We start from the raw sequence: 14,033 nt of genomic DNA, 5'->3' as shown, positions 1-14,033 counted from the left end.
AGATCCAAATTAAAATAAGGGACAAAGTAAACCCCATTGTCCAGTTAGTGAAACAGCACAACTCCAGGCCAAAGGAAGCAATAAGCTAGCTAATCAGTAGTGTGACCATGAGCGCTGTACAACAAAGTGCCCCACAACTGCAATTTCAGTTCAATGCAACTAGATAGGATACTTTGGGAAGCTGTGTAAAGCCAAATCATCAAAATGCATAGAAGGTCACAAGAGGATTCACGACATTGAGACAATACACCACACCATCAAGTCTAGCCTTAGAACAGAAAGAACCATCTTTCACCCCAACATGCATCACGGCAAAACCGCACAGAGGAAGTGGAGAAAATAAACATCATAGAGGAGCCCAGAGTTCATCCAGTCCGTAACGAACAGGATAAACCAACTGCAAACTATCACTACAATTGGGGAATCGACAAAGAGCAATTCAATGCCAGAGAATGGAAGAAGAGGATGAAAAGACACGGATATTTGAGAGCAACCTCCACTTCAACAACATTTACCTGCAGCGATACAACCTACCACTCCTCCAAAAGTAGTGAGGATAAGATATGGAAGTGTTATAAGGCCTCCAGACAACCTGAACCTATGAACCGACAGACTTAAGGGGAACAGATGGGTAATTATGTAAATACATGGAGTAAACTGGGATAACTTGTAAATATGTTGGATAAAGATTTATGGGGAAGTGTTGCATAAAGGTTTGGCTCCTTGAGCGTAGCTTGAGCTGGATTCATCCAGGCAAGTGGAGAATATTTCACCATGCTCTTGACTTGTGCCTTGTTGATGGTGGAGAGAAGAATTTGGGGAATCAAGAGGTGAGTTACTCACTACTAGATTCTGACCTGCTCTGTAGTTACATCATTTATATGGCTAGTCCAGGTCAGTTTCTGGTCAATGGTAACTGTCAGAATATTGATTGTGGGGGGATTCAGCAATGAAAAAGCCATTAATTATCATGGGGAGATGGTTAAATTCTTCCTTGTTGGAGATGGCCATTGCCTGATACTGGTGTCGCACAAATTTTACTTACCACACATCAGCCCAAACCTGAATGTTGTTGAGGTCTTGCTGCACGTGGGCATGGACTGCTTGAGTAGCCGAGGAATCGTGAATGGTGCTGAACACCCTGCAATCATTAGCGAATATCCCCACTTCTGCCTTAATGTTGGAGGGAAGGTCAATAATGAAGTTGCTGAAGATGGTTCCACCTCGGACACGACCTGAGGAACTTGTGTGACAATACCTTCAGACTGAAGTGATTGACCTCCAAGGATCACAACCATCTTCCTTAGTGCTTAGTGAGACCATCCATTGGGAACTGTCCATTGACTTCAGTTTTGCCAGGACTCCTTAATGCCACATTCAGTCAAATGCATCCTTGATATCAAGAGCAGTCGGTCTAATCTTATCTCTTGAATTCCTTTGTCCATGTTTGGTCCAGGCCAAGCAGCTCTGGCAGAACCCAAATTGAGCAACAATGGGCAGGTTTTTGGGCACAAACCACTCAATGTTAGTTAGGAGGACTTGGCACGGTCAACAGGACTGGGTTTGAAGTTGTCAGTTCTGGTACCTGGTTCAATGCCAGGTGATCTAAATAGTTTTGTTCTTTGTTTCTCTCTCCAGATACAACTGAGTGGCTTGCTAAGCCATTGCTGCGGGCCTGGAATCACATGTAGACCAGATCAGGTAGGTATGTCAGATTTCCTAAAAAGGAATTAGTGAACCAGATGGGTTTTTACAACAATCAACAATGGTTTCCTGATCACCATTACTGATACAAGCATTCAATTTTATATTTATTCACTAATATCAAATTTTACCAGCAGCAATTGTGGGACTTGAAACCTAGTCCCTATTGTATTAGCCTGGGCTTCTGGATTACTAGCCCAGTGGCATTACCACTGCCTCTCCCTATTGTAGCAGTGGTTAGCACTGTTGCTTCACAGCGCCAGAGACCCAGGTTCAATTCCCAGCTTGGGTCACTGTTCGGAGTCTCCCTGTGTCTGCGTGGGTTTCCTCCAGGTGGTCCGGTTTCCTCACACAAGTCCCGAAAGATGTGCTTGTTAAGTTAATTGGACATTCTGAATTCTCCCTCAGTGTACCAAAACAGGCGCTGGACTGTGACAACTGAGGGACTTTCACAGTAACGTCATTGCATTGTAATGTAATCCAAATTGTGACGCTAATAGATTATTATTTGTATATTTCACTCCAAACTTGGCTTCACTAGGTTTCCTGAATGGCTCACTAATCAAAGAGAACAAATTGTCCAAATTTGTGATAAATTTCATACCTGCACAAAGCTCGACTATCAGTTAGATGTTTCCCCAAATACAAACCATGCAGCTTTCATCTGGTGACATTGATACGGATGTCCATTTTAATCAACCCATTTCCAGAGTCAGTCAGACCTATGCGATCCCGCTGCACCTTCTGCCAGCACTTTTGAGCTTCTGGCTCCATTCCATCACCCACTTTTCTCCTGATGTGAAATCCATGTCTGGACCCTTAACAGCCTGAGTTTAGCTTTTTATCCCAAGTCAAGTTTTTTTTTTTTAAAAAGCACTAACAATCACAAAACACAGACATTGCTACCTTTTTCATGTTTTAATTTCTATGAAGATTGATTTCCCCAACTGGCAGTCTCATCAACCTTGCCACTGATCATTGGGGACTACACCCTCTCCCAAACAATGTCCTATATTTCGATCACCATCTGTTTTAAGTTACATCCTGCCTCCTCTACCTTTTCCAACCTTTCCTCTGCGGTGTTTGCTTTTTCCAACTTGTTAAGTACTCCTGGATCTTTTCTTTCATGTGGTAAGAAATGCAGTTCATAAAGCAACATATTATTTCAGTGCATAACATTGCTACTGTTTGTGTTATCCTATTAGAAATAGTTCTATTTGCTCATCAGTGACAAATTATTACCAAAACATGTGTTGGTTAGAAGCGGATTCGATACATATGGAATGCTCCGAATGATAAGAGTTAGGATAATATTGCAAAAGATAGACAAATACATTTCACCATATTTATATTGCATATTTACTTCAGAAGTTGCGATTTTCACAACAACAATATTTCTTAAAGTAATCGTGTCAAAATGGAAAATTATACTGAAATTGAAAGTACCTTTATTGTTGCCCATTAGGGTTCAACACTTTACACTGAAGACAAAAAGTTATAGCTGTATTTAAAGGGGATGTTGCATCTATATTGTGAGGCAGAGGGCGGCATGGTGGCACAGTGATTAGCACTGATGCCTCACGGCGCAGAAGACCTGGGTTTGATCCCGGCACTAGGTCACTATCCATGTGGAGTTTGCACAGTCGCCCCGTGTCTGCGTGGACTCACCCCCCACAACCCAAAGATATGCAGTGTAGGTGGATTGATTGGCCACGCTAAATTGCCCCTTAATTGGAAAATAAAAGAATTGGCCACTTTAAATTTATAAAAGAAAAAAATCTGTATGGTGAGGCATGTTTTAAAAAAATATTTTTGAAGCTTTTATCATTTTATACCAGAAAATACAAAAAAAGTGCAAAAAATACAAACAACAGTAAAAAAAAACTAGTAAACAAGACACCCCAATTGCTCCTGCTCCCTCCCTCCCCCAACAGCTAACAGTGACCCATTCCTTGAAATACAATATAAATGGTTGCCATCTCCAGTAGACCTCTTCAACTGACCCCCTCATGGTGTATTTAACCTTCTCAAGGTGCAATAACTCCATTAAGTTAACTAGCCATGCCGAAGCACGAGATGGCGTCACCAACCTCCAGCCCAACAGGTGTCACCTCCAAACAACCAGCGAGTCAAAGGTCAGGACACCTGCCCCCGCACCAGTCCACAGCTCCGGCAAGTCAGAAATCCCAAATATAGTTGCCAAAGGACAGGGCTCCAGCTCAATGTTCAGGATCCTTGATATGCTGCAGAAAAGAGAGACTCAGAAACCCACAAGCTTGGAACAGGACCAGAACATGTGTGCGTGATTAGCGAGCCCCCTCGAATAGCACTCGCACATATCCTCAACCCCTAGAAAGAAACGACTCATCCTGGTTTTAGTAAGTTGCGCCCTAAACACTACCTTGAGCTGGATCAGGCTCAGCCTCGCACACGATGACGTGGCGTTCACGCTGCAAAGGGCTTCACTCCACACCTCCTCTTTCAATATAGGCCACAGTTCATCCTCCCATTTGGCCTTTACCCCTTCCACCGAGACCAGATTCTCACCCAAACACCATCCATATATGCCGGGCATACTACCCTCTTTCGACCCCAAACAGGACAGGATCATCTCCAGGAAGGATGATGGCGGCACCACCGGGAATGTCAGAAATATCCGTCCAAACAAAATTTTGTACCTCGAGGTACCTAAACGAGTTCGAGCCCAAGCGCCCATATTTCTCTTTCAATTCTTCCAGGCTGGCAAACCACCTCTCCAGAAATAAATTACCCTCTCCAGCCCTTTCTTCTTCCACCTCCCAAATGTGGCATCCAGCTTTGCCGCATCGAACAAATGGTTCATACAAATGAGGGCCCGCCTTGACACTGACCCCCAACTTGAAATGCTGATGTAGTTGCCTCTTTATTTTTAAGTGGAGACAACCACCAGGTTAGATGAGTACTTTGATAGAGCAAATAGCAGAGATGCCGTCATCAGTGTCCCCAAGATGGACCGCTACACGACCCAGACCCCATCCGCACCCAGGTAGCTCCTTCTTTGTATTGGCAGTCCAGTAATAAAACATCAAATTCAGTACCCCCCGATTGTCTGTCCCTCTGTAGGACAGCCCTCTTTTCCCCGCCCATATGAGACTTGATATAAGTCGCTCAACCGTCCGAAAAAATAACTTGGGTAGAAATATCAGAAGACACCGAAATAAAAACAGGAATCTTGGCAAGATGCTAATCTTGATGGATTGAACCCGGTCCGCCAAGGACAATGTAAGGCTAACCTACCTTTGCATGCTTCTTGCTGGACTGGTATTATTCAATTTATGGAGCCACGCCCAATCCCGAGCTACCTGGACCCCCAAGTACTGAAAGCTAATCCTGGCCAGGTGGAGGGGTAGAACCCAGAGACCAGATCCCCTCCCTGAAGTGTTGACCAAAAAATACTCCCTCTGCCCTAGATTTATCCAGAGAAGGAGCCAAAGTTCTTGAATATACTTATTATGTCCCCATAATTAGCTCCGGGTCCCTCACTTATAGCAGAGGGTCAACCGCATAAAAGGACACCCTGTGCTCCACCCCAATCCTAACTATTCCTCTCCATTTGTTTGAGGCCCTCAGGGCAAAAGCAAGTGGCTCAATTGCCAAGCCGATAAGATCCCAAACTCGGTGTTCGTACGATTGCTGACAGGAGACTGGTATGCCAAAAGCACCCATGACGCAAACCCAGGGCCCATCCCAAACTTCTCCAAAACCGCAAAAAGGTGCCTCCACTCAACCCTATTGAATGTTTTTACTGCATCCAACGCCACGATTATCTCCGGTTCCGGCCCAGCTGCTGGGGTGAAAACCACATTAAGCAATTGCCTCACATGGGTGATGGACGTCATGGTAGCACAGCGGTTAGCACTGTTTCTTCAAAATGTCAGGGGCCCGGGTTTGATTTCCGGTTGGGTCACTGTCGTGTGGAGTCTGCAAGTTCTCTCAGTGTCTGCGTGGGCTTCCTCCGGATGCTCCGGTTTCCTCCCACAAGTCCCGCAAGACGTGCTTGTTAGGTGGACACTCCTGAATTCTCTCTCCGTGCACCCAAACAGGCACCGGAGTGTGGCGCCTCGGGGATTTTCACAGTAACTGCATTGCAGTGTTAATGTAAGCCTACTTGTGACACTAATAAAGATTATAATAACTTTCGGCCCTGTACAAATTCCGTCTGGTCCTCCCCAATCACCTCCGGGAGACGGGGTTACATCGGCAGGATCTTAGTCAAAGCTTTGCGCCTGCATTGAGCAATGAAATCGGGTGACAAGACCCACATTCCGTGGATCCTTATCCTATTTTAGAGAAAAGAAATGGATGCCTGCCCAAGCTTTCAAGGCTAGAACCCCGTGCCAGAGAATCATTAAACATCAAGGGTAGCACGGTAGCACAAGTGGATAGCACTGTGGCTTCACAGCGCCAGGGTCCCAGGTTCGATTCCCCGCTGGGTCACTGTCTGTGCGGAATCTGCACGTTCTCCCGTGTCTGCGTGGGTTTTGCTAAATTGCCCTTAGTGTCCAAAAAGGTTGGGAGAGGTTATTGGGTTACGGGGATTGGGTGGAAGTGAGGGCTTAAGTGGGTCGGTGCAGACGCGATGGGCCGAATGGCCTCCTTCTGTACTGTATATTCTATCTCATCAATGACGGAACTAGCTGATCCGCTAACGTCTTGTAGAATTCCACCGGGAACACATTCTGTCCCGGTGTCTTTCCTGTCTGTATCTTTCCTATTGCTTTCTGCCCCCCCGTCTATGTGTGCCTTGTACGATATGATCTCCCCTCTAATGACTGCCTTCAATGCCTCCCACAGAGTAGAGGGCGAGACCATCATAATTTCAATGGCCGTGGTGAGTACTGAAATTGTGCAATGTTCAAGGTTTATACAAGTACCTTAATAATTGCTAAGGTAACAGGTAGTGTGCGTACTTAGGCATAAAGCCAGCATGAAATATTTAATTTTTATTTCATGTCCATTCTGTAACATTGGCATGTTGAGTTTAATCTCAGATGCTATGGTTACTGTTCACTTATATGGAGATCACAATCATGACACCTTGGTCCCTCATTATTCATCAGTAATGATGGTTAACGGTTCAATTATTCTTCCAAGCTTGCAAAGTCTAAGGCCGATTTTAACTATCATTTACAAAAAGTGTAATGAAATACTTTCTATTTGCTTGGAAAAGGGCAGCTCCAACAACACCCGTGAAGCTCAACACCATCTGTAAAAAAGCAACTTGCTTGGCCAACCACCACATTCACCATCTTAAATATTCATTCCCTCCATCACTGTCATACAGTAGCTGCAGTATATACCAATTACAAGATGTACTGCAGCAACAGGCCAAGGTTATTTCAATAACACCTTCCAAGGTTTCAAAATGACAGATTTAAAATAGATTCAATTAAAATTGTTCACTCCCAAGAATGGGACTGGTGAGCGAATGAGGGATTGGGTGTACAGGTGTGGTGGGGGATAGGGTGGTGCGTGTGGTGTTGGGGGATGGATGGGGTGGTGAGTGGGTGCAGTTGAGAGGTGAAAGAAACATAGAAGATAGGAACAGGAGGAGGCCTTTTGGCCCTTCGAGCCTGTTCCGCCATTTACCTCAATTGTGGCTGGTCATCCAACTCAATAGCCGAATCCTACTTTCTCCCCATAGCCTTTGATCCCATTTCCCCCAAGTGCTATGTCTAGCCGCCTCTTGAATATATTCAATGTTTTAGCATCAACTACTTCCTGTGGTAAATAATTCCAGAGGCTCACACTTTTTGGGTTAAGAAGCGTCTCCTCATCTCTGTCCTAAATTCTCAGACCCCTAGTTCTGAACACACTCACCATTGGGAACATCTTCCCTGCATCTACCCTGTTTAGTCCTGAAAGAAATTAATACTAAGGTTGTAATATGGCAACATCAACAAGTGAAGTTTAGATCTAACTCATTTTAGGTGTGACATTCACATTTAATTAATTATGGTATGAACCGGCAGGATAAGCAAGGTAATTAACACAGTATTGAGTCACTACCATCTACTGCTGAACTTCATACTGTTATTTGCAACCTTTCAGAAGTAGTCAATCACTTACCAAGCATCAAGTCAGTCTCGGCACACATTGCATAGTAAAATGCTCTGATGTCTAGGATTTCTTGATTTGTGAAATTGCCAGTACAGTTCTTGGTGTAAGAGGAATAAAAGTCTATAGGGTGCATTTCAGAGAAAGGAAGCCATTTTGGAATTCTGACTGATTGATATTTCACCTGCAATTAAAAATGATTAAATTTTCGACTCAGAAGTGGGTGATATTAAGAACGACTGCTGTGGTTAAATTACTCTATTAAGAATGATAGTAAATTAAGGTTGGCCCCCATTAGTAGGAACCACTTGTTCGAGCCGGCAAAGTTAGATGCCACATTTGGGGGGGGTGAAAGGGGAAGGGGCTGGAGAGAGTGACTGATTTATTCCTGGAGGGGTGGTTTGGAGGAGTTGAAAAAGAAAGTTGAGCTCGGATGAGTTTAGGTATTTTTAGGTCATTTTGTTCAACAGATGTTCCCGACATTCCCGGTGATGCCGTCGCCAACCTTTCTGGAGAGGATGTTATCATGTGCGAGGTGGGAAAAAGGTAGTACGTCGGGCCTATATGGACGGATTTTGGGGTGAATCTAGTCTCGGTGGCAGGGGTGAAGGCCAAATGGGAGGAGGAACTGGGGTTTATGTTGGAGGAGGTGGTGTGGAGTGAGGCCCTCTGCAGAGTGAACTCTACGTCATCATGTGTGGATGCTGAGATTGATCCAGCTCAAGGTAGTGTTTAGGGCGCACCTTACTAAGGCCAGAATGAGTTGTTTCGTTGCAGGGGTTGAGAATAGGTGGGATCACTGTTTTAGGGGGCCTGCTAATCACACACACATGTTCTGGTCCTGTCCCAAGATTGTAGGTTTTTGGGTTTCTTTTTTCAGTACCATATTGCGATTCTGAAAATTGAGCTAGAGCCTGTCCTTTAGTGGCTATATTTGGAGTGTTGGACCTGCTGGAGCTGCAGACAGGGGTACTTGTCCTAGCCTTTGCTTCGCTGATTGCTCAGAAGAAACCTGATGTGCTGGAGGCTGGCAACTTTGCAGAGAATCGCGCCCTTAGAAATGCACCTGGTGCTTTGGTGTGGCTGGATAGCTTCATGGAGTTTTTGCACCTCAAGAAGTTCAAATACACCACAAAGGGGGTCAATTGAAGGGTTCTACCAGAGATTGCAACCATTTATATTGTATTTTAAGGAATTGGACACGGCTAGCTGTTAGAGGAGTGGAGGAATGGTTTACTGGTTTATTATATTTGTTCTTTTGGTTTATTGTTGTTGTTTAGATATTTTGTATTTTATGTATATTATGGGTATAAAATGACAACATTTTAATTAAAATATTTTAAAAAGAATGACAGTAAAACCCATTATAAAACTCAGTTGTGTATCATTACAGATAAAAAGACAAACTTAGAAACAAATTCAATAATAATATTCACTGCAAGTTCAAACCTTAATGTCTTGGTAACCAAGTTATCTCAACGATTTAAATATGATTAATTCCTTTGGAAGTAAAAAGATATATACAAAGCATTCCCTAGAAAAATAATGGCCAGTTCATGGTGTCACAATTTTTATGCATGAAGTTTTTTAAATCTTCAGTGACCCGATTCTTTTTTTTTTCAATTAAAGGGCAATTTAGCACGACCAGTCCACCTACCCTGCACATTTTTGGGTTGTCGGGGTGGGACCCACGCAAACATGGGGAGAATGTGCAAAATCCACAAGGACAGTGACCCAGAGCCGGGATTGAACCCGGGCCCTCGGTGCAGTGAGGCAGCTGTGCTAACTACTGCGCCACCATGCCATCTCTGGCAAAGCTGTCTACTTTTAAGGTTATTTCAACCATAACGATGTGCCAGGCAATCACTGGTTTCATAATAATAAAGCAGTCCTTTACTTCAACAGAGAGAGAGCTCCTACCCCCTTCAAGGTCTAATCACTTCCGCTCATCTCAATCAGAAGCATCCCCCAGATCCAATCACTGACTGTTGTCAGCCAGAACACTGTCCCTGGCCAACCCACAAGTTGCCAGCCAGCCAATCGAACCAACTTTCTCCACAGCTGGTTCTCAAGATTCTCTTGGTGCTGACGAGTATGTTTTCTCCTCTCCAACAAAACAAATCCTGGAACACACTGTCCTGACTAGTAGGCTGCCTCAGCTTAAGACCAAAAATAATAAAATAAAAACAGAAGCTATGGGGACAAAGGTAAATCAAAAAGAAGGACTAACAACAGCCACTGAAATACTTTTTGAAGTGTAATCACTGTTGTAGCGTGGAAAACAGGTAGCTAATTTGTGCTCCGCAAACTCACAGTCGTGGTAATTTCCAGATGATCTGTATCTTAAGTGTTGATTGAGGGATAAATATTGACCAGGGCACCAGGGATTACTATCCCGTTCTTCTTCAAAATAGTGCATGGGATCCACCCAAGGAGACAGATGCGACCTTGATTTAATGTCGCATTTGAAAGATGGTACCTCCAACAGTGTAATGCACTGGACTATGACCCTTAATTTTTGTGCTCAGACCTTGGTGTGAGACTTGAACCTGGAACCTTATGATTCAGAGGCGAGTGTGCTATCAACTGAGCCATGGCTGACATGTTGAAGTGCACAAGGTCCTCCACTTTGTACCAAAAGGTGGGTATATGAACGTGCCTTCACACAGTTTTGATGGCTGAGCTCAGGCCTTGGAGTGAGACTTGAACCTGGAACCATATGATTCAGATGAGAGTGTGCTATCAACTGAGCCATGGCTGAAATGTTAAAGTGCACGAGGTCCTCCACTTTGTATCAAAAGATGGGGTATATGAACATGCCTTCACATACTTCTGGGTGGCACGGTAGCCCAGTGGTTAGCACTGTTGCTTCACAGTGCCAGGGTCCCGGGTTCGATTCCCGCTTGGGTCACTGTCTGTGTGGAATCTGCACTTTCTCCCCGTGTCTGCGTGGGTTTCCTCCCACAAGTCCTGAAAGATGTGCTTATTAGATGAAGTGGACATTCCAAATTCTCCCTCTGTGTACCCGAACAGGCGCCAGAGTGTGGCGACTAGGGTATTTTCATAGTAACTTAATCACAGTGTTAATGTAAGCCTACTTGTGACACTAATAAAGATTATATTATGATGATTATTATGTATTATTATCTGAAGGCATCATGCAGAAATCCAATGGGAGGAAATAATATATAGTTAATTGAACATTACATAATCCTCAGATGAGAGTATATTATAACAATTTATTGATTAAACTAATGAATAAAATAAAAATAGAAAGAGTAGGTGGCAACATTCTCTCTAATTTTCTCTGAAGTATGAAGACCCTTTAAGTTATTTTCTGTGGTAAAGGGCTCAATTTTTACACAGAAGACATAGACTTTTGGGTTGCTGCATCGCCTACAGAAAACCTGGTCGACAGACAGTTTTATAACCTGGTGGACAGACAGTTTTATAATCAGCACTCTTGAGTGTTGTTCCTCATCAAGAGCACTTATTCAGGGAAATTGGTCCTTATGATTTTTCATTTTTGATCAAATACCAGCTCAATTTGCAGTGTTGCAAAGTAGGAAGAAAGGAGGTCTATCAAGGTCCCGAATTAAAAACCTTCAAAAGTTAATTACATAGTACATATTTAGATTTTGAAAGGTAGATCATAGAATCCCTACAGTGCAGAAGGAGGTCATTTGGCCCATCACGTCTGCACCAACTCTTCAAAAAGAGCACTCTACCCATCTCCACTCCCCCATCCTATTCCCGTAATCCCATCATCTAACTTGCACATCCGTGGACACTTAAGGGACAATTTAGCATGGTCAATCCACCTAACCCACACATCTTTGGACTGTGGTAGGAAACCAGAGCCTCCGGAGGCTAACCACTGTGCCACCCAATACAAGTGAGCAAGGTTTATTTGCATTTCCTTTTCTAACATCCCATTCAGGCACAGCTGAGACTGAAACACAGCACAAAATTGAAAGATAGGAAATGCATTTCCTTCAAGTTGTCTTTCCATTTGCATATCCCGTACAAGTGCCTATGCCTCTCTGAGCTAAATGAAAGTTCCGCTGCCCTCAATACTGAAACAAATTAATGGGCCTATCTGCCCTCACTGCTTCCTGCGGGCGATATGGAAGGGGAAAAGGGGAATTGTCCCACCGTGCACAGTGTACAATGCTGTTTCGAAACAACCAAACACAATAACCATAACAGTTTCATATATATATTAAATTTTAATTAAAAGTGGGAACTAAATATAACTTAATACAGCAAGGGTAATAAATCAGCCCAGGAGTGTACCTTTTTAAGCCAGTAGGGAGATGTTTTAAATGTGGATCCTCCAAATGTTTTCCCCATACTTGGTGTTGGATAGGGATGAGGTAAATTCAGACCCACGCTCAGAACAAATGGTTGACCGAGCTGGGTTGCTTTGTGTCGTATCCATTCAGTAACTTTATCTACGTTCTTCCAGTCATTGTTCATGACCCTTACAGTTGATTCATTGCCAATAAGAACTGTTGTTGGTCTACCTTCCTGACTGAGTAAGAATTTGACATCCCTGGTCCAGGCTTCCACACGGTTACTGAAGTTAATGAGAAATGGCATTAAACTCAAGGAACTGATGGATATTAATTTGTCATTGACAATATATGATCAAGTTATTTGCGCAAGACAGAATTAGTGGTTGTAAAATAAAAGATAACCCAAAAATCTCTCTGGTTTCAAATCATAAATGGATAGTAAGAGGCAATGTGGGCCTCATAGGAAGAAAGATTGTGACATGTGCTTAGGGGTGCCTGGCAAGGTTTTGTATTTTGTACTTTGTATCAGCATTTAGTATAAAACAAGATCCTGACAAATTATTGATACAAGCGGAGATAACAGAGATAATGGATGGAGTGAAAAATGGTAATCAGATTGTATTGAGAAGGCTAGCTGTGCTCAGAGTGGACAACTCAACTAGTTTGGATGTCTTGCATCCCAGGTTGCTTAGGAGTTGGAGGTGGAGATAGAGGATGACTGACTAGAACTTTCCAATTTTCACAAGACATGGAGAGATACCAGTGGATTAGAAATTGGCAAATGTGACACTCTTGATCAAGAAAGGATGCAAGGACATTCTGAGTAACCACAGGTTGGTTAGTATAACATCAGTGCTGGGTGAGATTTTAGAAACAGAAAACATGGAAAAAAATCTAAAGGCACTTGGAGAGTGCTCATGGAATAAAAGGGTCAGGATGGCGAAAAGTGGACATAATTAATGTTTTCAAAAGGAAACTAGATGTTCACTTGAGGGAAATAAACTTGCAGGGTTACAAGCTTAGAGGGAATGAGGCTGACTAGACTGCACTAGAGAGCTGGCATGGGCTCGATGGGCCAAACAGCCTCCTTCTGTTCCATAATTGTTCTAGAATATAATGCATAAAAATAAACTTAAGACATTGCATGACAACATAAAGTAGCACAACTTGCATTGAATCAAGGCTTGATAGGGTGGAAATAAATCAAGGGCTGTCGTTATGTCTTTCTGTTTACCTGCATGCTTACCCTATTTCCAGTTGTTCCAAAACAGCTAAAAAGCTGACATCAAGGCAGCATTTGACAGTGTGACATCAAAGAGTTCCAGAAAATAGTTAAGGCTCAGCAATGATCCCTGTGGCACTCCGCTCATTACAATTTAAACCTGAAAATGACCCGTTTCTCCCAACCCTCTGCTTCATACGAGTTAACCAGTCTTCCATCCATCTTACTATATCAGCACCTACACCATATGCTCTTATCTGATGTAGTAACCTTTGATGTGGCACATTATCAAATCAATTTACTGGTTCCCCTTTATCCACCCTGCTTGTTACATCCAAGGGGGGGGGGGGGGGGGGTGCTGGTTTAGTTGTATTATCACTGGATGAGTAATCCAGAGTTCCAGGGTAATTCTCTGGGGTTCAAATCCCACCTGGATTAGAATCCCACCATGGCAGATGGTGAAATTATGATTTTAATTAAAAAACCTGATGACCATTGTTGATTGTTGTCAAAACGCATATGGTTCATTAATGTCCTTCAAGGAAGACCATTTTACCTGGTCTGGTCTACATGTTATTCCAGATCCACAGCAATGTGGTTGACTCTTAAATACTCTCTGAAATAGTCCAGCAGGCTACTCAGTTCAGTGCAATCAGGAAAGGGCTGGCCCAGCCAGCAACACCCAGATCCCCTGACCAAGTTTTTAAAAAGTC

General features: G+C 43.3%; 1 protein-coding gene across 1 annotated transcript in view; it reads right to left on the bottom strand.

Moving 5' to 3' along the window:
* Window positions 1-14,033, bottom strand: part of arsk (arylsulfatase family, member K) — a 118,305-nt gene that overhangs the window by 55,307 nt on the left and 48,965 nt on the right. The window contains exons 4-5 of the mRNA XM_072516315.1: window positions 12,097-12,379; window positions 7,813-7,984 (exon numbers count right to left, since the gene is read on the bottom strand). Of these exons, the coding sequence (XP_072372416.1) occupies window positions 7,813-7,984; window positions 12,097-12,379 (455 nt within the window). The remainder of the gene's footprint in view (window positions 1-7,812; window positions 7,985-12,096; window positions 12,380-14,033) is intronic.

The sequence above is a fragment of the Scyliorhinus torazame genome, chromosome 9, assembly GCF_047496885.1.
Source record: "Scyliorhinus torazame isolate Kashiwa2021f chromosome 9, sScyTor2.1, whole genome shotgun sequence".
NCBI lineage: Eukaryota > Metazoa > Chordata > Chondrichthyes > Carcharhiniformes > Scyliorhinidae > Scyliorhinus > Scyliorhinus torazame.
This window is presented reverse-complemented; position numbering and strand designations above follow the sequence as displayed.